We start from the raw sequence: 25,429 nt of genomic DNA, 5'->3' as shown, positions 1-25,429 counted from the left end.
ATAAGAATATCTACCATATTGGTCTGTGGTCAGGATTCACTGAGATTGCTAGTGTAAAAATGTTTAGCATAATCTCTGGATCCTGGTAAGTGCTTGGTAAACATTAGGTAAATGCTCAGTAAAAATAATATACTGTTATTCTGTGTATTTTATACCAGTATAGAATAGTGAGTAGATTATTTATCCAATTATTAATAGTCTAATTTTTTCAACCCTTCTAAGGTACTTGATGGATATGGGCAGGCATTTTCAAAGTAAAAGGGACAAACCTTTTACTGCACAAGGATGCCAATAGCTTGAGACGTCCCTTCCCCTCTCTTTCCTTCTCTTTAAGCTCCAGCTATTTTGTCTCTTTTCTGTTCCTTGAACGCATGAGCAACGTTTCCACCTGACAGTGCTGGCATCAGCTGCTCCCTCTACTTGGGTCCCTTCCTCCAGATTTCCACTTGACCAACTCCTTCATCTCTTTCAGGTCTGGAGTCAAATCCATTTTTTCAATATTTTGAAGCAAATACCAATGAGAGCCTTGGCTATAGTTCTAAAATTGCAATTCCCTTCCTTGAAGTGCTACTCCTGAGGCCTTTACTTTGTCCCATTTCTTCTATAGCACTTGACTTAGCAAATAGAGCTATTTATTTTTATAGGTGTTACTTAAAAATTCCCCTTACTCCCAAATCACATTACAATGTAAGCTCCACCGTGGCAGGAGTGAATATGTGAATATTCCCATTTGTGAATATGTGTGAGTCTTCATTTCGCAGAAGAAAGTGAACATTAGAAATATCAAGTTACTTACTGAAGCCCAGCCAGTTATTAAGTGGCCTAAGTCTCAAATTCAGGCCCAAAACCACTATGCTAAATTCACTTTGCTTATAAACTACAACTCTATTACTAGCAAAAGAAGCATGAAGGTGAAGGCTGTGGCATAGGAGCTGAAAACCGAGTGAAGAGTCAGTGAAATAGTTTGTAGGTTTCATGAATTTCTCTCAATAGACAGGCCCGCATAAGAGAAAAACTCAGTTCAAGTTTGGGGGAGGAGTAAGAGGGAGGGCAGTGGGGGGGGAGGGGGAGGAGGGGTTGGTGTGCTCCCACTAAATGGGCACACTGTAAAGGTATGTGGCACAGCAAGAAGGACTCTGCTTAACAAACGCAAATACTATATAACCTAGTTGCTTGTACCCTCACGTTAACCTGAATTTAAAAAAAGAAAACATTCAGTAGCACTGATGCTCACGGATGGATACTGCTTATTGCCCCGTGATCACACCCAGGTCCTCGCCACTTTGGGCCATGCACGAAAAGTCTGCTGCTGCAGACAACTAGGTGACAACTGTCACAAAGAATTTGGCAGGAATATTAGTGACAACAGAAAAGATTTAGATTCTGCAATAAATACCCTAACCAACTTTCTTCACCTTATTAAGAGATGGAATTCTATCAGGGTGAATTCAAGACATCAAATAATGTATGTATGATTTCTTATGTGTATGTGAAAAGAGTCCTTTTGTGTTTAAAAAAAAAAACATGAATCATGATTTCCAGATTTATAAACCAGGTGAACATGTTTTTATTTAGGAGTTCTCCTTATTATGTCACTATGTTTTAGGTAACATAAAGCAATGCTTTTAAAACCTCAAAAATATAAATATATATCTTTCTGTGAACTCATTTGGCTAGTGGTAGAGAAAATCTAATGCTCTATGTCCATGTATCTTCTCGTGGAACTCACTAAAAGCCAAGGAGGTAATGTTGATGCTGCCAAAGAATATGAAAAGCAAACTCAGAAATTTAAGCGCAAGAGTCTGCCCCGGAAATTAAATCGGATTTGGAGGGTTTTCTTTAAACAGAAAAGAAATAGAAAGGAAGACCAAGAAGAGTTTGTTTAATCTGCATCCACATTCTTCAGAATATTCTTTTCTCTTACGGAGAATACCATAGATGTGTCTTCTATAAAAATTCTTTAACTTCTTTTCCTCCTTGGCAGAGAACTCATTCATTCGTGTGTCCTGCACACCCACAAGGCATGCACCCTGAGTTTTATAAGGTCTCTCCACTCTGGCAATTCCTCCCTGTTTCTACCTCTTCTTCCTTCAGAATTGCCGTCGTTCCCCAAAAATTATATACGAAATGATTTCAGTGAGTCTGCTCCTCTCCCCAGTCCATTTAATAAACTGCTAGCAGATTAAATTCCATCTATCTGATGATGACTCCATGGCATTCTGAAGGTGACTCCATGAGAGGGAAACACTTGGGTGCCCCAAAGGGGGTGAACTTTCTGCTCAAAAAAAAAATATCAAATCAATAATAAATGAGCAAAAGTTGTTTTGCCTTTTATCAGCACCTAGTACCTGAAATGCGAAGCAAGGTTTACGACTCAATACTCCTCCACACTGCCTCTTCCCGTGGTACTTCAGGGTTTCACCCCAGGACACAACACTATCCAATCGCTCCTCTTGCCCTAACCAAGGCCCAATTCCATGATGTGGCTTCAGCATGCTCAGTGACATCCCCTTCTTTAAAATCTCTAATGCTGGTAATTTGTGTTTTATTTCCTTTTCATTAATCTATTCATTAACTTTACACTCTTTTCAAACTGTCGACTTCACTCATTTTCACTATTGTTTGTCCCCTTTCTGGTTAACGAATTTCCTCCTTTTTAAAATTATTTCTTTTCTTCTACAAACTTTGCCCTTTGTTTGCTCTCCTTTCCTTTCCCATTATCAGCCTCCTGGCTCAGGAAACGGTTTCCCTCCAACGCCTGGTCGCTGCTGTGGAATCAAATCATTTTTCTATTCATCTCGACTTAAACTCTCAGACAGCGCTGAGCTGGGGCGGGTTTGGGAAAGGTCATGACAGTACGGTTGAATATTGTAGTGACCGGGTGAAAAGGTGAAGAAAGGCCAGACACGAGTGGGTGAAGTATGTGGAGAAAGAGGAAGAAACAGATGCCATAACATGGAAGGATAAACAACAGAACATCTATGGGCTTGCAGGGGATTTTTTCTCATATTCTAAATGTTCAGTTTAAGTTAGGTAGTAAAAGGCAGGGGGATCAGGCTCCATAGTTACATGGTCACAGAGTTTGGGGTGTCTCTAAATCCCAACGTAAAAGCCGATCAAACTAAAGAGCAAAAAAGGTCATAAATAAGACTTAAAACTAGGTGACCAGCTATCCCCAGGAACCTCCAAGGAGAAGCCAGCAGGGGAATACCATTAGCAGTTGTTGAGACCTGCGTGGTGAAAGTTCCTATGCGAGAAAAGCACAGAGAAGTCAAGAGGCATCTGACTTTTGAAAGACAAAAAAACTGGAAAACCCAAAGCGCCCATTTGAGAATGGTCCGCTGAAAATGGGAGGGGTTTGCTGACTTGATAGCTAGTGATTGCAAGAGTTCTGCAGTGGAAGCGGAAGAGACTAGAGCAATCCGGATTCCGGGAGCTCTCTAACCAGCACACACGGTCCACACTGCGGAGAGACCAGTGAGAGTGGGTGGGCATGGGGCGCCGCCTGTGATTCAAAGGAGTAGGGCACTGGCCCCATATGCCAGAGGTGGTGGGTTCAAACCCAGCCCCAGCCAAAAACTGCTTAAAAAAAAAGAAAGAGAGAGAGAGTGGGTGCACAGAAACAAGGGTTAAAATAGGCTCTACTTAACAGGAGAAACTCTGAAGTTAGGATAGCCTAACTGGCTATAAAAAAATTAAAGCCTTAGTTCACTTAAAAATAACAATATAAACAACATATTTTGAAGTTAAATTTAATAATTCCTAACTGTTTCATTTTTTCACTATTACATACACCTTGACTAACCTGGCTCCTGGCACATGATAGCACCCCATAATATATGTTTCATGACTGAGTGAATTACTAAAAATGTATCATTAAAACAACCGAAATATGTCTAGGATATATTCTCAAATACAAATGTTATAAAAACCACAATTTCTACTCACTTTTTGTAGAGTTACTTATGATTCCTTACATAGCCTTTTAAAGAGTATTTGCCTCCAAGTTCTTTTGAAACTTTAAAAAAAAAAGACTCCACAGTCATTATGTTTTTGGCTTAAACATACATTCTAAATATGAAAAAATTTGAATATTTTCAAATACTCTAAATATGAAAATTTTTTAATATACAAATCTACATTCAACATGTTTAGTGTTTTCTGAAATTGAGTCTTTCAATTGGGCACATTCCTAATATCCCCAAATCTAAAGAATTAAAAGTCCATAAAGGTGAAGATGGGGAATCTTCATTTTTAAACTGTCTGTCAGTGAGTCTCACACAGGCTGACATTTGAGACTATTGTCACGGTGCTGTTACCTATCCAGCCACTGCACTGCGTCAATCAAATGCCAATCGGTCTTACTCTTTTTTTCACCCAACTTACGAGCCATGCCTCTCATCAAACGTGGGCCTACCACCGAGCATCAAGGAAACACAACCTTTCCAAACTGAACCAATATTGGAGTATTTTGACTACCAACCACCTGAATATAAATAGACTGGTTTCAGCAATAATTTTTTTTTTTTTTTTGCAGTTTAGCAGGGGCCAATTCAAACTTACTATCCTTGGTGTATGGGGCCGGTGCCCTACCCACTGAGCTACAGGCACTGCCCAGCAATATCTTTTTTAAAAAGGCATTTATGAAATAGCCAATCATTTGCAGCATTGCTGGTGCTTACAAGGAAAAATACATCTTTCCATATTTACACAGTATATGGCACCTGCGAGGAGCTTGCTCACTCGGTCCTGAGAACTGCTGCATCTCGCTACTATAGGAACAGTGACATCTTTCCTTCAACTTCTGCCTCTCCAGAGAAGAGAAGTCCACACTCACGTTCAGGCTACCTTTGTAAGGTCCTTATTCCACTTCAGAAATAAATAAATGAATCTGCAGTGGTTTCTGCCACATATAAATGTCACGATTGGAGGATGCCGGGTGAGTAATGTACATCAGAATACTTGTTTCCATTGAAGTGTTTTGTGATGCTGCTGTTCATCATCTCGCTCAGCTGTCGAAAATATTCATTTGAGAAGAAAAGCTTTCACATTGGTGTAAAACCAAGACGTCTTTTCTTTTCTATTCTACAATGCCTAGCATTTATCAGGCTGGTAGATATTTATAGCACCCCTCCCCCTCGAAAAGCCATTTCGGAGGAACTGCTTTCTAAACTTCCCCACCATCATCTCTAGGAAGTGTGCAAAAAGGTAAAATGGGGAAAAGGCTCAAATAAAGGGAGAGCAGGGACACAACACATTTTTTTCTGAATCTTTTTGTGCTCAAGAAGGAAAACACGGAAAGAGGTTTCCCCCATCCCGCTGTTCCCAGCAATTGTTACATACTTGAAAGGTTTTAAGAGAAAGAAATGTAATTATAGTCTTTCTCGTTCACAAAGGGGTATAATTTCATATTGCATCATTTTTTTTTTTTGGCTGGTTTAGATCTATTTCGCTCAGAGATTATAAGCTATAACTTGTAAAAGATGCACGGAATATATGTCACCCTGTTAAATTAGAGCATTTCATAAATGTCATCTGAATGGCACAACTATGCAGCATGGCCTTATTGTAATTTGCTGCAAAATTAATATAGTAGTTATTAAGAAGATAGTGTTTTGACTTTATCGAAATGAAAGATCTCACAGAAGCATTTATTTCCAACATGCATAAATGTATTTTCCACGTCTATAGTTAATGTTGTATAAAAATACACTTTTAGGAAAGTTAGCTCATTTTGTTTAACTACCTCTTTTTGTTTTATTTTAGTAAAAGTGGTAAAAGTTGCTGTGAACTTAGGAACCACACAGGAGAATGGCTGGTTACTACAGTGTTAGTTAACTAAGCAAGTGAAAACGTACATTCCGAATATATTTTGAGAGGCAGGTGTCCACCTGAGATGATAAGAGAAAATAAAAAGGTTTTTAAAGGAATCTTTATAAAATATTCAAATTTCTTAGGTTATCTGTCAGATAAGCTGAATCCTTGGTACATTAAGCACTAAGAAAGGTTTATATATTCACTCATTAATATCAACCAAATTTCCATCGGAGAATTGTATTTGTTCCAATAAATTAATTTTCCACTCCATTTTATAACAATTTCATTGTTATTTCCTAAATATTTAAGACTTTTAATATATAGAATTAAACTAATAAGATTTGCTATAATGATTTACAAATGAGTATATAGTAGAACCTCCATAGTTGACCAGCTGCCTGCATTGACCACCTCCTTACATTGAACTCGTTTTCATAGACCAGACATGTACATTTACTTAATGGAAGTTCGCTGTGTTGCCCGCTTCTGTATATGGACCAGTTTGTTACAGTGCCTTGGGTGGCCCAGTTAGACAAGTTCTACTGTATTTTCTTCCTACTTTTGGACAGCGTAAATAAATAACAAGTTTAGCAATCTGTTGTTGGGACAGGTTCCTTTTATGTGCCAGTCACAGAGCTGGGAACACATATTTCTGTAAGAACCCCAGGTCTGTAATCTCAGGTTGATCTTGGGCTTTAGACATAAACAATAGGAGGTAGTTTCAAATCTCTGCGCTACCTCCTTATGGCCTGTGTGATCTTACTTCATTTTGCTGAAGCTCAGTCCACTCAACTATACAGTGGATAAATTAATAACTACTTTCACCAACTTTGGTAAGGACTGAATTAATTGACTAAAATGCTTGGCATATTTCACTGCACATGAGAAGTGCAAAACAAAAGGAACGTGGAGATGCTTACAGACAAGTCCCCGTCCTCATGTATCTTTTGCCATGTGCCCGTCTGTCTTAGACACTGCAGATATGGCACTCTCATCCATGCACCAAAGTGACAAGGTCGGTCAAGTAGAGACCAGGTTCTTTGGCCGGCTAAGAGCTGAGACTGTTCTTCACTCCTAAAAAATACTGGGAACTTAGTGCCCTGTCACTGCTTATCTCTTCATTCTGAGAATGCACTTACCTTTGGATGTGATCAGCACGTTGTTTTTGTAGATCAGGGAAGACTGGACTCTGTTCCTTGGTATCATCGAAAAGCATACACAAAGGGTCACTATGATGACTATAGTCACTGATTTTTAAACAAACTTACTATTCGCTATCTATCCATATGTATCTACTTACTTGCCTACCTACTCACACAAAAGATATTTTCACCCTTTAATCATAACCCCAAGAAATTACATACAGCCTATCATGGCTGCTCTTGCCAGAAGTCTTAAAATACTCATATGAAATTTCTTCCCAATCTACGATCCCTAAGCATCTCTATGCAATTAATGTTTTTATACTTAATTTCCTTCTACCTCTGTCCTCTGGGAATGCCTGAGGGGAGGGCCGTGATTATTTTCTCACTTCCGTGTCCCTGGGGCTTCTCTCTCCTGCACCCATCATTTCATCTTCCATACAAGCTGTTTCCCTCCCATACCCAGTTCATCGTTGCTGATGTGAGTTACTACGGTATTGTGTTTCCTTGGGTGCCCCTGCCTCTATTACAGGGTTTACTTCTAAGCAGGCACTGCCACCAATATTAATGACCTGGCAACCCCAAAGTTCTGATGAGTTACTCTACTCTCAGGGGTCCTTGTTAGACAGAAGCCACTCAGTTCCATGTGTGAAAAAGCATGCCCCTCTCACTTACACCTGTGTCACATAGGTATTGAGCAGAGATGGCAGGCTCCCTACCAAGACCCATTCCCCCTTCCAGGGACTATACTTTTCTAGGCCTCCATGTGACCAGTAGGCATGTGACCAGTAGCTGCCACCAGTGGATAATAGCAAAAGATACGTGTGCCTCTTTTGGACCAAAGATTTTTAAAAGTGGGGCTGTGTGTTTTGTTTTGTTTTGTTTTTCCATATTGTCCTTTCCTTTCCCAGTGGAAGGCAGAGCCAGGCAGTGGAAGGAGCCTGTGTCCCTGAATTGTCATACAGAGGAGGGCCACAGTTACCTTACACTTACTGGTTGGCTCAATTCTTCCAACATCCAGTCACTACCCAAGGCTTCTGCCAATGCTACTATGGCTCTTTAGCCTTAAATATCTGAAGTATTAGTATTTGGCCCTTGGAATAATTTTGTTCCCCAAGCATGCTAGATATCTCCAAAGCTGGAGAGCTCAACTTAAGCCTAAGCAGAGACCCTCACCCCAGTGACAGCTCCATCTAGTTTATTTCCAAGCAGTTTGTCACCACCCTGATTCTTGGATAACCCCCTTACATTACCCAAGAACTTTCCCATTAACCTTTCCCCTTTTTTTTCTCATTTATACCACAGGACCTTTGTGCCTGCCCTTGTGAATCTTTCTCTCTACATTTTGAGGATGATCAGTTATTGCTCAGTTTACCAGCTGCATGAAAAATGTTGCTACCCATTCCTCTTAATTCTCTGAAGGAGAGACCTCATAGTGTGTACCAGACCTTCATAACTCTACTTAAGTTCTGGGCAAAGACCCTATTATTCATATCCTTCACTACTTTAATTCATATAAACAACTTCCATATATCATCGTGCTCAGGGACAAGTTCCTCATAGGAACTAAGAAAGTCATGCTAAGAATTATATGCATTATTTCTATCTCTGCTATTTGTACAATTAAATATTTGAGTCATACAAAATATAAGGTAATATATATCTGGTAAATACACAGGGTAACTTTTTGACATGCTGTGGTAAGTAAGGCAAATACCTAGTTCTGAGAAGATGAGAACGGATTTGTGAGATGTAGACAATGTATCTAGAGAAATTATATTCTACACAAAATGTTAATGTATTTCCATGAAAACTGCCACTCTGGCAGATCACTTTTCACGAGAAGGTCCCTATTCATCACGAGTTCACCCTCCGTGTGCTGAACTTCCTAACACTTCCTTCGTTGACGTCTTTCCCTTTCATCTAACATATTTCAACCTCAGTCTCCCTCATTAATCTATTTTTAAAATATCTCTTAATCATTTCTGTCTATTATAGTGCAACTGCAGCAATCTATTGATTATTGATGCTTTAATGAGCATTGCAATCAACCATTCTTCCTCTATATAATTACCACAATATTTTCAGATCAGCCAACTTTTTGATTCTCTTATTGTTTTTATTTGCATTTTTTAAATAGCTTAGGTTAATTTCTCTGATTTTAAAGACACAGTTCAGGGCACAATAAATCCTAAATTTATGAGAGTCTCAGAAATTTGGAAAACTTAGAAAACCATCTGATTTTCAGATGAGATTCAGAGGCTGGAGCAGAGGGAAGCCACACCTGACCAAGCGTATGCATGCATGTGAGTGCTTACGCTCACGTCCCGTTGGCCCCTCCCACCATGCCTACATCCAGCTTCTTTCATCCATGCATCTTTGATAGACAGTGTTCTAACTCATTGGTTGTTAAAAAGTGGTTCATAGACCAGCAGCAATTGCATCACCTGGAAACTCTGAGAATGTAGAATCTCAGTCCCAATCCCTAAACTTCCTGAATCAGTATCTGCCTTGTAAGAAGATGCCCATCATAGTCAGTTTGAAAAGCACACTCCAGGTGACAACCTCCATATCGACTGTGGTGGCTGAACTCTTCTAGCTTCTTCAACAAGTCTATCCTCTATACAAAGCAAAGTAAGAGGGAGAGAAGGTAGCAGGGATGGAGAAAACCTCAAGGAACACATCAGAAAATAGTCACTGAAGGTCTTTCACGTGAGACAGGCCATATGCGAGGGGCTTTCTTTCACTGAAGCCTCCTTACCTAACAAGCATCTCCTGTGGATGTGGCTACAGCAGGTATTCCAGGAATATAAATCTACAGCAGGGTCTGCGGAGGGTAGGGCTGCACTAGACAATTCCCACTTTGGGTCAGGAACACAATGAGATCTCTAGATATATGCACGAAGGGATGGGTCAGAAAAAGCATCATCTAGGCCTGGGACTCTATATGATTCCTCTGGATTTCAGTCCCACTAGATGAGGAAAATGGAAAGGACAGTCAACCTCCAACTCAGGACACATGCTCAGTAACTCATGCAGTGAGTTCAAGGAAACAAGAAAGCGGAGCATTGGCTTATATTGTAGAAAACTCACTATGTGTGCCTACACTCGCAACACAGCCTGCTCACAAGTAAATGGATTTCTTTTCCACAGTACAGTGCATCAGATCCTTTGTGGATCTAATGAAAGTACAGAAAGCTCTCACCTTCAAAAATACAGAGACAAAAGAAAAATAAAACACAGACATATAGCTGCATGACACTAGCACAACTTGTTTGCTACTATAATTTACACAGACAAATGGTTCATTCACATAGCAGCCCCAGGGATCTAAGCACTCTGTATTAATAACTCCTCAACAATAATTATTGCTCTCCTTTCTCCTCTCTCCTATTAATATTATTATTGTACTTTAGATGTTCCCTGTGCCTTGACTTTGGCATTGGTTATTTTTGGAATTCTGTGACTCAGAGGATTACTTCATGCCATTCTCAAGATCTTGGCATTCACATGAGGAAGAATTACAATACTTCTTATGGAAGAATAAAGCAAACATGCCTTCTCTTATGAGATTGGATTGAGTTTCAAATGACAAGTGCCAAAGGGAAGTTCCCTTCCAGAACGCAGAGCACACGACACAGTCACTCAGGCCATTTGGGGCTGGCTTGATTCCTAAGTTATTATAACAAAATGAGACTTGAACTACTGCCTAATTTCCTTGTATACTCCCTAATATTATTAAGGATTGTGATTGCATGAATTTTAAAAGTGTCCTTGAATTCAACTTTACAGTTTATAATTCTGACACTGTTGACAACTTTTTAAGTGTGTATGCTGTTATCCCATTGATTATGACTGTCAGTGTTTTTAGAAATCTTTTATAACATTATTCAGGCAAGTTATATTTGACATGATATTTTTATAAGCAACAACAGTCTATATGCTTTATACCCAGATCACTGGAAAAAATAAAAATAAAAAACATGACTGCAATTCAGAGATAGATAATGTGGAGGTTTTAAAGTCACAAAACAGCGAAGGGCGGTGGTTCACGCCTGTAATCCTAGCACTGTGGGAGGCTAAGGCAGGTGGGTTGCCTGAGCTCACAGGTTCAAGACCAGCCTGAGCAAGAGTGAGACTCCATCTCTAAAATTAGCTGGGCATTGTGGTGGGTACCTATAGTCCAAGCTGCTTGGGAAGATGAGAATCCCTTGAGCCCAAGAGTTTGAGTTTGCTGTGAGCTGTGGTGCCCCGGCACTCTACCGGGGGACAACAAAGTGAGACTCTGTCCCAAAAAATTTTTTTAAAAAAAAAGTCACAAAGAACTCTATACTGTTTATTTACATTCATATTATATTCTCTGGCTACATAGTAGATTTAATGAAAATACTCTGGGTTTCCTCCTGAATATAAACAAAGAAGATTTGTAATGAAAAAAAAATTTTTTTTAAGAAAAATGCTTTTAAAGCAAAGAAAAATAATATTTTAAACTATGTATTTTCTTCATGCAATTTTATGCTAGATTTTTGCATATGGAAAATTATCAACATACAAAAAATCTCAACAACAAAAAATACCTCGTCTCTTCTCTGTCCCTTTCCTTCCCCTACTCTCACTTCTAAGGCTGAAGTATGTGTTGCAGCATGGGCCAAGTTTCCTTTCTTCATACTGTACAATAACATTCCACCATGTGGTTACACTGCATTTTATTTACTCAGACATCAGTTGATGGAAAGTGTGATAGTTTCTACATTTCAACTAATAAGAATAATGTGGCTCTGACAGTCACAGATAGATTTCATGAAGATGCATCTATACACTGAGGAGTAAAACTTCCAGGTCATGCAGTAACTCTGGGTTTAATATTTTGAGGAACACCAGACTATTTTCAAAGCAGGTACACATTTTACATTCTCATCAACAATATCTTGGGGTTCCAATTTCTCCACATTCTCACCAACTCTTGTTTTTGTCTTTCTAGTTATAACCATCCAACTGGGTGTGAGGTAGGTAGGATCACACTGTGGTTCTGATTTCTGTTTCCCCGGTGACTAATGATGTTGCGCAACTTTCCATGTGCTTATTGGTCATTCATATCCCATCCTTGGAGAAATATCTCTTCAGATTCTTGACCCATTGTTTCGCTGAGTTGTTTTTTTATTATTGAATTATAATACTCTTCGTGCATATTGGAGAAAAGCATATCAGAAGTATGCTTTGCAAATGTTATATTTATTTTATGCTATGTAAAGAATTCACTGGAGTGCTTTTACACTTCCTTGATGAAATCCTTTGAAATACAAATGTGTTTAATTTTAATAAAACCCAATTGCACTTTTCTCTTTTGTTGCTTATGCTTTTGGTGCCATATCCAAAAAGCCATTGACTCATCCAAGAATATGAAAATTTACATCTCTATTTTATTCTAAGAGAGTTATAGCTTTAGCTCTTACATTCTGTTATTCCATTTTGAGTTAATTGTGTGTGTATAGTGTGAGGTAGGGGTCCAGCTTCAATGATTTTTAGTTTTCAAAACTTAAGATTCACACTTCAATTTATTTCTAAGTATTTTGTTCTTTTGATGCTATTGTAAATTAACTTTTCTTAATGGTATTTTTAGATTGCTCATTCCAAGTATATGGAAATATAATTGATTTTTTGTGTCTTGATCTTACACTCTTTAAGGTTTCTGAACTTATTAGTTTAATAGTTCTTGAATGGGTTCTTTGGATTTTCTATCTACAGGATCATGTCATTTGCAAAAGGAGATAGTTTTACTTCTCCTCTCCTTTTCCAAACTGATGCCTTTAATTTTTTTGACTTATTTCCCTACCTGGAACTTTTATACAAAGTTGAACAGAAGTAGTCAGATTATATTGTTGTCTTATTCCCCTTCTTAGAGGAAAAGCATCTAGTTTGTCATGGAAATATTTGGTAATACTGTTATTTTAGCTCTCTACTGATTATTTGTATAACTCTAAATAGTATACCTAGTAATGTCTATTGACTTTCTACTTGAAAGTTAGTGACATTAATGCATTCTCAACATCTTCTATTTCTCCTCTTTATTCTTATCTCCAAAGTTACATACTTTAATGTACAGATAATTAATTTGACAGGTTTACCTTTCATTTTATAGCCATTTTGTCTTATCTTCTCTGTATATGGGTTGAATTTTATACCCAATATTTAAAAAATCTGACATTATGTTTTTTTACAGATAATTTTATAAAACAATTCTTTTAAACCTTTCAAAAACAATTAGCAACAGTTTTATATTTCTTATAGAAAAAGAAAAGGAGTGACCTCCTACCTTACTTCATGAAAGTAGCACTCTGATAGCAAAAGCAAACATGGTACACAAAGAGAAAACCATAGACCAATATTTCTTATGAAAATAGATATAAAATTCTTAGTAAAAGTTTAGCAAATAGAATTCAACAATAATTGAAAATAATTATACACAAAGACCAAATAGTTTTATTCATGGAAGACAACACTGGTTCAATATTCAAAAATCAACCAATGTAATCCATCTTATTAATAAGCAAAACAAAAGAATCACATGTATCAGAAATGATGCAGAAATAATAGTTGATGAAATTCAGCTACCATTTATGGTTAAACAATGTCAAAAAACTAGGACTAGTGGAGAATTTTCCCAACTTGTAAAAGAACATTTACCCCCTAAATACCTATCTACAGATGATACCCTGCTTTAGTCCACCTAAGAATTAGATCTACCCCAGGAGAAGTAGAGAAGGAGATCTGGAGCTAGTAGCTTGCTGGGATCTACACTGGCTCACGAGAGTAGATTAAATATATCTCTGCAATTCCCTATTCAGTCACATCTCACTGGCAGCATGAATTTGACTACAGTGAGATTTATATTTATAAGCACAGAACCATACAAAATTGTCTCCTACCCCCCAAAAAATAAACTAAAAATTGAAGTTTGAGTTCAGAAAAATCAAGTTTTAATTTATTTCACATTCAACTTGTGGAATTGAGAAGCAAATCTTCACTTTAATCCATATGGTTTATAACATAGAATCAGGATTATGGAAGTCAGAACTTTAGTTCACAGTCTTTCAATACCATACACCAAATTTACTCAACCTTAGCTCTTCAGGGAAAAAAAAAAAAAAACTGTTCTTTACGTGAAAATTGGACATACTGCTCAGATTATTATAAAGTCCGTTCTAAATGACAATCTAATGATAAGATTAGTGCTCAGACAAAATCTTTATTCATTCCTTCAGGATTTATTCAACAAATATTCATTGGCTGCTAATTAGATGAATCTATTCTGTTTATGTGGATAGGGAAAAGGAAAATGTAAACAGTTCAATCAATCAATCAATATTAAAGCATATGACAGACAGTGATTTGAGAATGTTTTATAATAGTATGGTCAGTACGGATATCTCAAAGATGTATCCATGTCTGAGATGAGACTTCAGTGACAAGCAAAACATAGCCACTCTGAAAATTCAGGGTAAATGTGTAAAGATGAGAATACTCAGGGATCTAAAAGTAGACCTGCCATTTGATCCTACAATTACTCTACTAGGTGTATATTCAAAAGACCAAAAATCACTTTATAACAAAGATATTTGCATCAGATTGTTCATTGCAGCTCAATTTGCAATAGCCTAATCATGGATGAAGCCCAAGTGCCCATCAACTCATGAATGCATTAATAAATTGTGGTATATGTATACCATGGAATATCATGTATACCATGGAATATAAAAAAAGATGGAGACTTTACCTCTTTTACGTTTACATGGATGGAGCTGGAACATATGCTTCTCAGTAAAGTACCTCAAGAATGGAAGACAAAATATCCAATGTACTCAGTACTATTATGAAACCAATTTACAATCACTCACACTTTCATATAGATCACAACTATGGCCCAGGATGAAGGAGGGAGGAGGGGGGAGGTCAGATCGAGGGAGGGTGAATGGTGGGATCACACTTATGGTGCATAATGCAAGGGTACATGTTGGATCTGTACTCTATACTCTTAAGTATAGAGTATAAATGTCTTAATACAATAATTAAGTAAACAAGATGAGGTATATATTAACCAGTGTGATATAAGCATTCCTAATTCTATATGAAATCAGCACATTGTACTCCATAAATGCATTAATGTATACATGATCTATGTGTTTATGATTTAATAAAAGGAGAGATATATAAAGATATTATTATGGTCATATTTTACTAATCAATATATGAAAAGCTGTAATATGACTTTGTGAGAAAACAGCCCTTCAATATTATAAAATAAATAGTAGAAACTGTCTTTGTTAATTATTCTACTCTTCAGCTTTCCAAAAAAGCATATAAGGTTCTCTTATTAACATCCTCTGGTTACTCTGAAGCTCTTTGCACTCAAATTTTGTCCTGGATTATATTTGTCTTTTATTTGGGAAAACACTTTTTAATACACGGTAAAAATTATATAACAAACTTTTTTTCTTGAACTAACTTTGTTCACACTGTAACTTTTTGATAAATGTTCTGTAACTACATTGTGGTTTATGTTCCTAGCCATTGTGCTTTCAATTATTTATAACAGAATATATAATTATTAAAAATAAATTACTTTGAAGTAATTTTGCCCTTTAATTTTACAATTTTCACTTATTAGTGTTATGAGAACAGGTAAAAGCTACAGCAGAAGACCCCACATTTAAATATGGAGATTCCTTTTTTGCTTGAGGCAGGATATGTGGACCCACATTAGTTAGAATCTGTATTCATATTATTTTAGACATTATGTGTGACATAGGTAATAAAAATGTTTAAAAATTATGAAAATGTACATTTAGGAAAGAAAGTCAGACTAAGAAACTTAACAGCAAGGTTGTCATAATTTCGATTTGGTCTACACGTAAGTGACTTTTGTTACACTGTCTTCTATGGAATGGAATTCTTGGAGATACTGACATTGTTTATTCATATCATTTATTAATATTAACTCACCAATAATTCAAAGACACATATTCAATTGACTTCCCACTTTACTTGGAACCCTGACCCTCCAATTTTTTGACACCTATAAAATTAAAGTTAAAATGGGTCTTTCTTTCAAGCAAAGACTCAGCTAAGTAGTCTTACCTTTTATGTTCATCATATAAGTTGCACAGGAACACTCTTAAGGCAATTATCCCTTTGCAATACATACACACACAGAAAGAGAGAATTTCCTCTTTAATACAGCCTCCAATCCCACTGGTAGAATATCTCACAAATACGTTTCTAGCAAGAGAGTAATCCTTTACCTTCAGTACCGAGTAGAACTCACCTGTTCACAAAAGAGGCTACTGTTTCTAGTGCCAGCTTTATCACAATCACAAGGTTTGCAAACATCTAGGGCTGAGGGGTCTGCACCAACTTGTCGGAAAAAGTAATCCTTGCACAGCTCACAGTTCCTTCCTGCGTCAGGGAAAGGTTATGCATTGTGACTTCCAATTCATTAAAATCAGCTGCATAATTCAAAATTAAAGACTGTATTCCTTTGAGGGAATTCTATAATTTTCGGGACGTCCATTTTAATGCACCTTTCATCTCTACCTGCCAATTTAGTGATCCAGAGCATATGAAACAATGAACCTGTTACAAACTGTGCTTTCCTTCATTAAACTCCCATCTGTTATATAGTACCACACTTCTAAAAAGCTGGGCTTTGTGGGGGCCCAACGATTGGAAAGAGTTTAATCCTAAACTTAAAATGTTATATCTAGGGCTAGGCACTTAAACTAAATCAAACACGAGAAATTTCTAAATGTGTAGTAGATAATACTTAGAGAATTTGGAACAAGTATTTGGTATTAGAAATATTAGAAACAAGTATGGTATTAGAAATATTTTTTCCAGAACTCAGTCCTGTAAAATTGTAAAATGCTTTTAATACAATGGATGATTCCATGATTAACATGATTATAAGCAAAGGCTCTAATAGTGGCCACTATTTTTTCTCTCAAATAATGAAAGAGAAATTAACTGTATTTATATATACCAGGTAAATTTCACATTACATATTAGGACACCCTGACAGATATTTTAGGTAAAGTTTAGAATTTATTAACTAGAAATTTTCCCTTGTCATAGTGTAATCTACAAAACTGAAATTACAAGGAATCTTTAAAATAAATGTGAGTAGCATATAAGACCATCGAAATAAGCTGAAATAAAACCCAAGGCTATCAATTCCTCTTTTAAACATTAAGCACTTTGTTCAAATATTGCTGAAATTAGCCTGATATTAAAAGGCTATGGAAATAATCACGTCAAAACTCATATTCTGATGGATATTGGCTATGGGCTAATTAAAAATTAAATGGATTTATAATATTTCTAGAATGTTTCCATTTACATGTGCTGATGACTCCCAAATCTATATCTCCTATCTTGAGGTCTTTCCTTTATTTATCATTCAGTGAATATTTATTGAGAGATTACCATGCTCCAAATACTGTGCTAAGTGAGGAGGAGTACAGTAGTCAGCAAAATACACAATACACAGTGCATCTCCCTCACAAAGCGTTCTCACTATCTCTTGAGTAAGATGAATCTTAATTAAATACCAGTGGGAATAAATACACAGTTACACTCTGTGATAAGCATAGTTGCCAGTAGTGTGTGGAGATTAGGCAGATCTTTTCTAAGGCTTTCCTTGAAGAAAGCTGCTTCAGAACTGTGTTTCCAACTGCCTACAGATGGGTTCTTCCTATGTCTATCTGAAATGAACATATCCAAAACAGAAATCAGCTCCTTCCCTCCTAGCTCGAGCCTCGTGTAGGCATCACTCTGGACTCCTTCCTCTTCCTTCCTCTTCCTCCATTCTGCTCATAAAATGCAGACAGTTTTCCATCCTGTAGATCTCTTAGGCTGGCACTGTTCTAGCCACATGACTTTAAATGTCCTCCGACATTGATTCTCACCTGGACCAGTGCAGCACCCCACTAACTGGTGTTCCCAAACTACTCTTGGCCTTCTCTAATCCATTCTGCACTTTATGACCAATGAACCTTTTGAAAATAAGAAATTGATGATACCTCTTCCTGGATAAAATCTTTAATTGGCACCTAACAGACTTTAGTAGAGAAGTAAAACTATTCAGATAGCTTGCAGGGCCCTTTGTGAGCGGAGCCTGCCTTCCTTCCTACCACTTGTTCTCACCACCTGCCATTTCTCCTTTCCATTCTTCAAAGGTGCCACGTATGTCTGTGTCCCAAGCTACTGCACAACATGTTTCCCTACTGGAAACCATAGTTTGTTGTCTAATTCTCCCCTCTCTTACTTATTCACCCGATTGACTCCCACTGTTTGCCCTATCTTGGTATTCATCAGACTGCTGTGTAGTTGTGTTTCGAAAAGTCTTCTTTCCCACTGTCCAATCATCCAAAGATAGCAAATGTCATTGTCTTGTTCATTTTCATATCCCTAGCACCTCACCAAGTTCCTGTGACATTTTAGGTCATCAATAATTCTCAATAAATTCACTGATGCATCACAGTAGCAACTTCAAACCCATCCAACTTGTGTCATTAGGTAATATAAATTTAGATGTTGGACATTTCTGCTTTTAACTTATTGACCCTTCGAAAACAAAGGTACTTTTCAATTACTAGTCAAATGTTCTATGGTAAATAAGACTTTATCACTTGTGTATGTAATTAGCATTTTAAAAAATACTATTATGACTCAGCGCTGCTAGCTCAGCGGCTAGGGCACCAGCCACACACACCAGAGCTGGGAGGTTTGAATCCAGCCTGGGCCTGCCAAAAACAATGAGAACTACAACCAACAAATGGTCGGCCGTTGTGCAGGTATCTGTAGTCCCAGCTACTTGGGAGGCTGAGGCAAGAGAACTGCTTAAATCCATGAGTTTGAGGTTGCTGTGAGCTGTGATATAACATAGTGAAACTCTGTCTCAAAAAGAATAAGAAGGAAGGGAGGGAGGGAGGGAGGGAGGGAGGAAGAAAAGCAGGCAGCCAGGCAGGCAGGCAAGCTATTCCCAGATTACCAGTGCCCATGCCAAATCTGAGTAAATATAAACATTTCTACATGAGGATTCAGACATAATGGACAGTAAGGGTGACATAGGAAACTTATTTTAAGCATATATAAACACCAGAGTTTATATAAATTTATAAAATTTATTCCAGTTATTCAAAATATGCTTGTGGTTTAATAAAATGGTATTGACCTTTAAAAAAAATAGATATAGTATAAGACTAGATTGATATTTCTGAAAACTACCAAATGATTTGGAATTAGGAAGATTTAAAAAACAGCTTTGGTTTTCAAACATCCCTCTATGAGAGCATATTCTTAAAGAAAGCAGAAATGACATGATTTAAAACATGCATTGTAGACCGAGCCCACAGGCCTTAAGGACTGAGTTGGCCATTTATGATTGGCTACTTACCTGTAGTGTTATGCTCACAATCATCACAAACTCCTCCTCCCCCTCTGAAGTGTTCAAAAGGAAATGGGTCTACTAAGATGTCATAGTGGCAGATTCTGGAATGACTGTTGCATCGACAAGGTTTACAATTGAAAGCGTGAACTTGATCTCCTTGTCGGAAAGGCTTGTCATTATAAAGAGGCAAACAGCGTTCACACTAGAACAATAGACAGCAGATCAACTTTAAAAAAATAAAGTTTTGATTTCCTTTCTTTTTATTTATACATTAGGCACTTTCACCAGATATAAAGCTAATATGACTGAGTTAAAAGCCAGCAACCATTTTAGTTTGAAAAATGTTTCATATATCAGAAAACAGCATATCACAGGCATGGTAGAGTAGAATTGTAAAAGGGACAATTTAAGCAGAAACACACAAAGGGATCTCAGCGGTTCTCAACCTGTGGGTCACGAACCTCAGGAACTGTATTAAAGAGCTGTGGCATTAGGAAGGTTGAGAATCACTGTTGCAAGACCTTCAAAAACTTTAAAAACTTCAAAACATTACAAACTCCCTCCTGTTAGTTCTAAATGGGAATGTAAACCATAGTAAAGCTAATAGTATTTGCTACTCTGTAAGTTAAAACACAGCAAACTTACAGAATTGTTTTACTTCTTTGCTAAAATTTCAGCTACTTGCTTGCCTTTACCTTGTCCTATAACTTACTGTACTGAACGAGTATTTTTCTACGTGTTAGGGAACCGTCCTAATTCCCAGGGCTCTCAAAGGCTGAATCAGCTTTCAACATGTAACCTCTGTGTTTTTAGTGTAACGAAATATCTCTGAGAATTCCTCTAATGGGAAGTTTTACCGGTGTCCTGTCCACCAGAACATCTTCACCCTATTTGTGACAACTACTTTTCACCTTCATTTAGTCACTCTGGCTGCAAATTTAGAGTCTCTCAAACCATAATAGTGATTATTTCTTCTATAACTCCACTGACACTCAGTTCAAATTTTACTTTCAGTATTGTCTTTTCTTACAGCACTTTCATCTTTACTGGCCAGTTCCCTTTTGAATATTCGTATTTATAAAGTGTTGCTGAGTTTACTACTGACAAAGAGGCAACACAGCCACACACTTCTGTCTGTGAATACACAGGGTAGTACACGTGGAGACCAATCTCTGACAGACTCTGAAAAGATGTGATTGGTCACTCCTCATGACATGCATCTGATACGTGCATGGTGATTCGTGGACTGAAGGCCAGTAGCTATGATTATTTATGAATGACTCACAGTGATATCCCATGTTAACTGACACTTGAGCCATGTGTTTGGAGGACTGGTATTATTTAACTAAACTATGGTAACTGAAATTCATGCATATCAGAATTGCACAAGGAAAGGACAGCCTGTATAACGAAGAAAAAAATTCCATAAAATCATACAACAAGCCTACTATGCACTAGAACAAATCGACCAAAATGGGAAATATTTTTAATTAATGATTTTAACTTTATAATATAAATACAATTTATGGAGAAAGAGAAATTTTTTGTAGAATTTAAGTAACAATTCACCTGAGTCTAGCATAACTGTATATGGAATAAAAGTATCTTTTTATAAAATAAAGTAGAAAATAAAAAGCCCTTTTAATTTGGCTATCAAAGGATAAGACACAACATGAGATAATTTCTTCCAAAATTTGGATATGTGTGCATTTTATTTTCAAAATTGGGAATACATGTGTGTGTTGTAACTCCCATATTACATAGTTCTGTATTACTATCATGTATTTTATTGCATTATTTCTCAATTTTTCTATTAAATATCATTCAATCATTCTGCAATTATTATACATTTAGTTTTTTCAATTTTGTCTTGGGGGCAAGGAAAGAATATATCTAAGTATTTTCTTAAGAAAATTATAAGAGATAAAGTCACATTATCAAAAAGTATAGACATTTTAAAAGACTGTGTTAAGCCTGGGCAAATTCCCTATAAAAGAATTAAACTCATTTATACTCCCACCAGCAATATCTAAGACTGTCCATTTTCTTGTGTTATGACCACGTAAAAACTGATTAAATCTTTATCTTTACTATTTTGACTTTAGAAAAAATATTAATGACCACTCTAATATGTATGTACTTAGTTACTAATAAAGCCAAATATTCTTCATCTAGTTCTTGGTTATATATAGTCCTTTTTGAGAAAATTCTTCATTTCCCTTTTTAAATTCTTCTTCTTTTTTTTTTTTTTTTCCCAAGGCTGGGTCTTAATCTATCACCCAGGAAGAAATCCAGTAGCATGAAAAATCATCGCTCACTGCAGCCTCAAACTCTTGGGCTCAAGCAATCCTCCTCACTCAGCCTCCCTAAGAGCAGGGACTAAAGGCACATACCAACATGCCTACCTACTCTTTTTATATTTTGTAAAGATAGGGTCTCATTGTGCTATTCAGGCTGGTCTCAAACTCCTGGCCTCAAGCGATCCTCATGCCCCAGCCTGCCAAAGTATTGGGTTACAGGCATGAAACACCACACCCAGGCCATTTTTCTTACTGATTTTAAAGATCTTATCAGATACTAAGGTTTTCCTTTTACCTGTAAAGCAATGAAGATTTAGTTTATAATTTTTAATACAAATTTATATTTATTTTTTCCCTATTGGGTATAATTTTTAACATAATAGGTATAGTTATACAGTATAGTAATGACATAGGCATATTTGTCTTTTTTCTGATTAATTTTTAATGTTTTAGTTTTTATTATAATGTTGACTATAGCTTTCATATAATAAACTTTTATCATTTTAAATAATAGCTATTCCAAAACAATCAAGATGCATTTATATTTAAAAGTAACTTAAGGAATACACTCTCACTTTTATTAAATATTCTCAATTAATATTTTGACTCATTGAATTGATAAATAATATAAGTTAACAGGTTAATGGAAATCTATGCATGCATAATTAGAATAAACCCAACATCATTAATGAAAAATAATGCCAAGTAAAAGAAGACTTATTGGGGAGTTTTACATTTATATTCATAAATGAGATATAAGGTTTTTAAAGACTTATTAAAATAAATAGACCTTAAAATTTTAATAGGTAATCAATATGTATTTCTATTTATAAAACTAATTTTAATATCTGAATGATCAGGAAATTCTCATTTTATGCATGCACTAAAACCTATTACATCTTGTCAAGTTATATTTCATGTAGAATATGATTGATTCAAGATAAGATTTAAAATAAACAAATAAATATCAGGATGTCTGAAAATTATTTTTTTCACACTTTATTTGCTATGAAATACTTAATGTGATTTCCCAAAGTGCCCAGCATATGCCAGAGTCATGAATTAAACCATGAACTATGTAAAATAACATCTCTCTGTTTATCTATAATAAACGCTCTTCACTCTTATTATAGGTTAATATGAGGGTACATATGATTAGGTTACATTATTTGCATTTGTAAGATAAAGTCTAAAGTCAGTGTTGTAGTTGACCTGCACCCAGGAATGGTTCCATATGCCCCTCCATTGTACCCAATAGGAGGGAACTTATTGAGCCCCCTCCCATTTCCCCTCTTTCCTTCTTTCTCTCTTCTTGAATTTAATGGTGTTTTTCTTTCATGTGGACTAGTAGTTGTTGATCTACTATTTTCCAATTAGCACTGAGTACATGTTTTTTTAATTAATATTGTTAAAAACTATTTTGATGTTAGGACAAGAAAGGTCATTTCTTTGTTCTAATTCCTGTAATGAATCTTTAATATTTATAACAGTTTGACATATTTAATAATCACTATTGCAACGTACTATAGTCAAGAGAATTTTTTTGCCAGCATTTACTTTTCTCTACTGGTTCATAGTTGAGTAATTTTTTTTTCCTTTAACATTTTTTAATGGAGAAGGTAAAAAATAATAATTATTACACAGTATGTTGCTGTTTAATGGTATTCTGAAAATTTTAGCATGAAAACTAAGTCGATTTTCTCTATTTAACTGAGAAGGAAATGTAGAAAGAAAGAGAAAAAAATGAAAATATAAACATTAAGTCACCATGCTGACTGTAGGTAATGCTACATTCTAACCACTGGTGAAGGATGCACCCTTATATTTTGGTCAGTTAAGAAACCTGTATATTAGGTGGCAGAATCAGGATGCTGTGCTAGAAGTAGCCTGCACATGCTGCTCTCACAGAGAAGATTGAAAGTGGCAGGTAGATGTCTACTTTCAGCTCCATCATCTAAGAGAGAGTCAAAAGAGAGTCAACTCTCAAAAGAGAGTCAACAGGAAGCATTCACAGTGGAGGAGAGGAAAAAAGCAAACTATCCTGTGGGTGTGGAGACACATTGTGGGGAAAGGACAGAGGAGAGAATCTCCCAGCTCCATACTCTCCCCATGACCACAGCGATGCAAACTGCAGGAGGGACCCTCTGCTGCAGTAGTCTGCAGGACTGACATAGGACCTCACTGGAGACCGTACAGTGGCATTGCTCTGGAAAGAAGGCACAACAGAGAGCCTCTGATTTATAAATGCTGGGAGCTATGCCATTTTGAGACCCCAGACCTGGGATGCTGCTTCTACCCCGGGGTCCAATTTATTCCTACTGCCTCCCCATTTCTCCTGACAGACTAGGAATGGAACAGAGAGGTTGAGCACTCTCGTGAGCCCTCAGGGCAGAAGCTGTATGTTCCCCTGCTGCTGGAAGACCTGGGTAGAGGGAACATTTGGGCCACTGTGGGCTGACAATGGCCAGTGCCTATGGACATATACAGAATACTCAAGCCAGCACCAGCTAACAAACGGTACCATCCACTGGCATGAGTAGGGGATGTGCTCAAGTCAGCACTGCCACTGCTTGTGTGTCTGAGCAGGGCAGTTGCCAAATCAGTGCAGGCCAACAACTACTGCTGTCCACTAATCTGAGCAGGACAGCTCCCAAACCAATGTTGGCTATCAATCACTGCTGCCCCTGTGGGCATGTGATCAAGCCAGCAAGGTTGATGACCAACACTACCACGCACAGATCTGAGCAGGGCAGTACTAAAGCTGGCAGGCAACAATCATTGAGCTTACAGAACCAGGTTAGATGTGCATTCACTCACTCTGCAATACAGAGACCACCACTGACAACCACAAGGGAACAGTAAGACAGGAGACAGAGAGGAGAACAACAGTGATAAATGCTCACAGTGCATCCACCTAACTCATGCTGAAACAATGTAGGACTCAAGTGTATCATCCAGGGACTGCTCTTTCTTTGCAGTAAGCAGGAGAGCTCCCAGTAGAAAAGAACAGATGTGCTATAAATGTATCAATCTCCCACTGGGGGAAGAGGTTTTAGATGAGAAGGAACTAGAATAAAAACACTGATGACATTTTAAAAAATGAGCTGTTTTGACATTCTCAAAGGATCACAATAGGATTCTAACAATGGGCATCAGCTAAAAGGAAATTGTCAAATGTCTGAAATGGAATTCAAAATACAGATGGTAAATAAGATGAATGAAATTGAGAGGAAGTTAAAAATTAAAACAAAGAAGCCAGAAAACTACTTCAGGACATAAGTGAAAAAAAGAAAAGAAAAAGAAAAAGTTGTTGAAGAGAGAGACAACACAAGATATAACAGAAGTTAAAGAAATGAAAGAGTCATTTGGGGAATTTCAAAATACAACAGAAAGCTTCAACATCAGGTTAGAACAAGCAGAAGAAAGAATTTTGGAGCATGAAGATAAGGATTTTGAACTAAAAGTGCAGAAAAAAGAATGATCACTCAGATATGGGACTTTGCAAAGTAGGTCAATATAAGAATTAAAGATATTCCTGAAGGATAATAGGAAAAACAAAAAACATGAACAAGGGAATTATTGAATAAAGCTTCCTGGATCTCATCAGTGATTCAGATATCCAGATTCAAGATGACTATAAAACACTGGAAACATCCATACAAAATAGGACATCTCCAAGACACACAGGCATCAACCTGGGCAATGTCAAAATGAAGAAAAAAAAA

General features: G+C 36.9%; 1 protein-coding gene across 1 annotated transcript in view; it reads right to left on the bottom strand.

Moving 5' to 3' along the window:
• Positions 1–25,429, bottom strand: part of USH2A (usherin) — a 775,219-nt gene that overhangs the window by 625,790 nt on the left and 124,000 nt on the right. The window contains exons 9-10 of the mRNA XM_003800142.1: positions 19,411–19,606; positions 16,282–16,412 (exon numbers count right to left, since the gene is read on the bottom strand). Coding sequence (XP_003800190.1) covers positions 16,282–16,412; positions 19,411–19,606 — 327 coding nt within the window. The remainder of the gene's footprint in view (positions 1–16,281; positions 16,413–19,410; positions 19,607–25,429) is intronic.

The sequence above is a fragment of the Otolemur garnettii genome, unplaced genomic scaffold, assembly GCF_000181295.1.
Source record: "Otolemur garnettii isolate 467f Iridium unplaced genomic scaffold, OtoGar3 scaffold00168, whole genome shotgun sequence".
NCBI lineage: Eukaryota > Metazoa > Chordata > Mammalia > Primates > Galagidae > Otolemur > Otolemur garnettii.
Note: the sequence above shows the minus strand (reverse complement) of the source record. Positions and strands in the feature narration are given on the sequence as shown.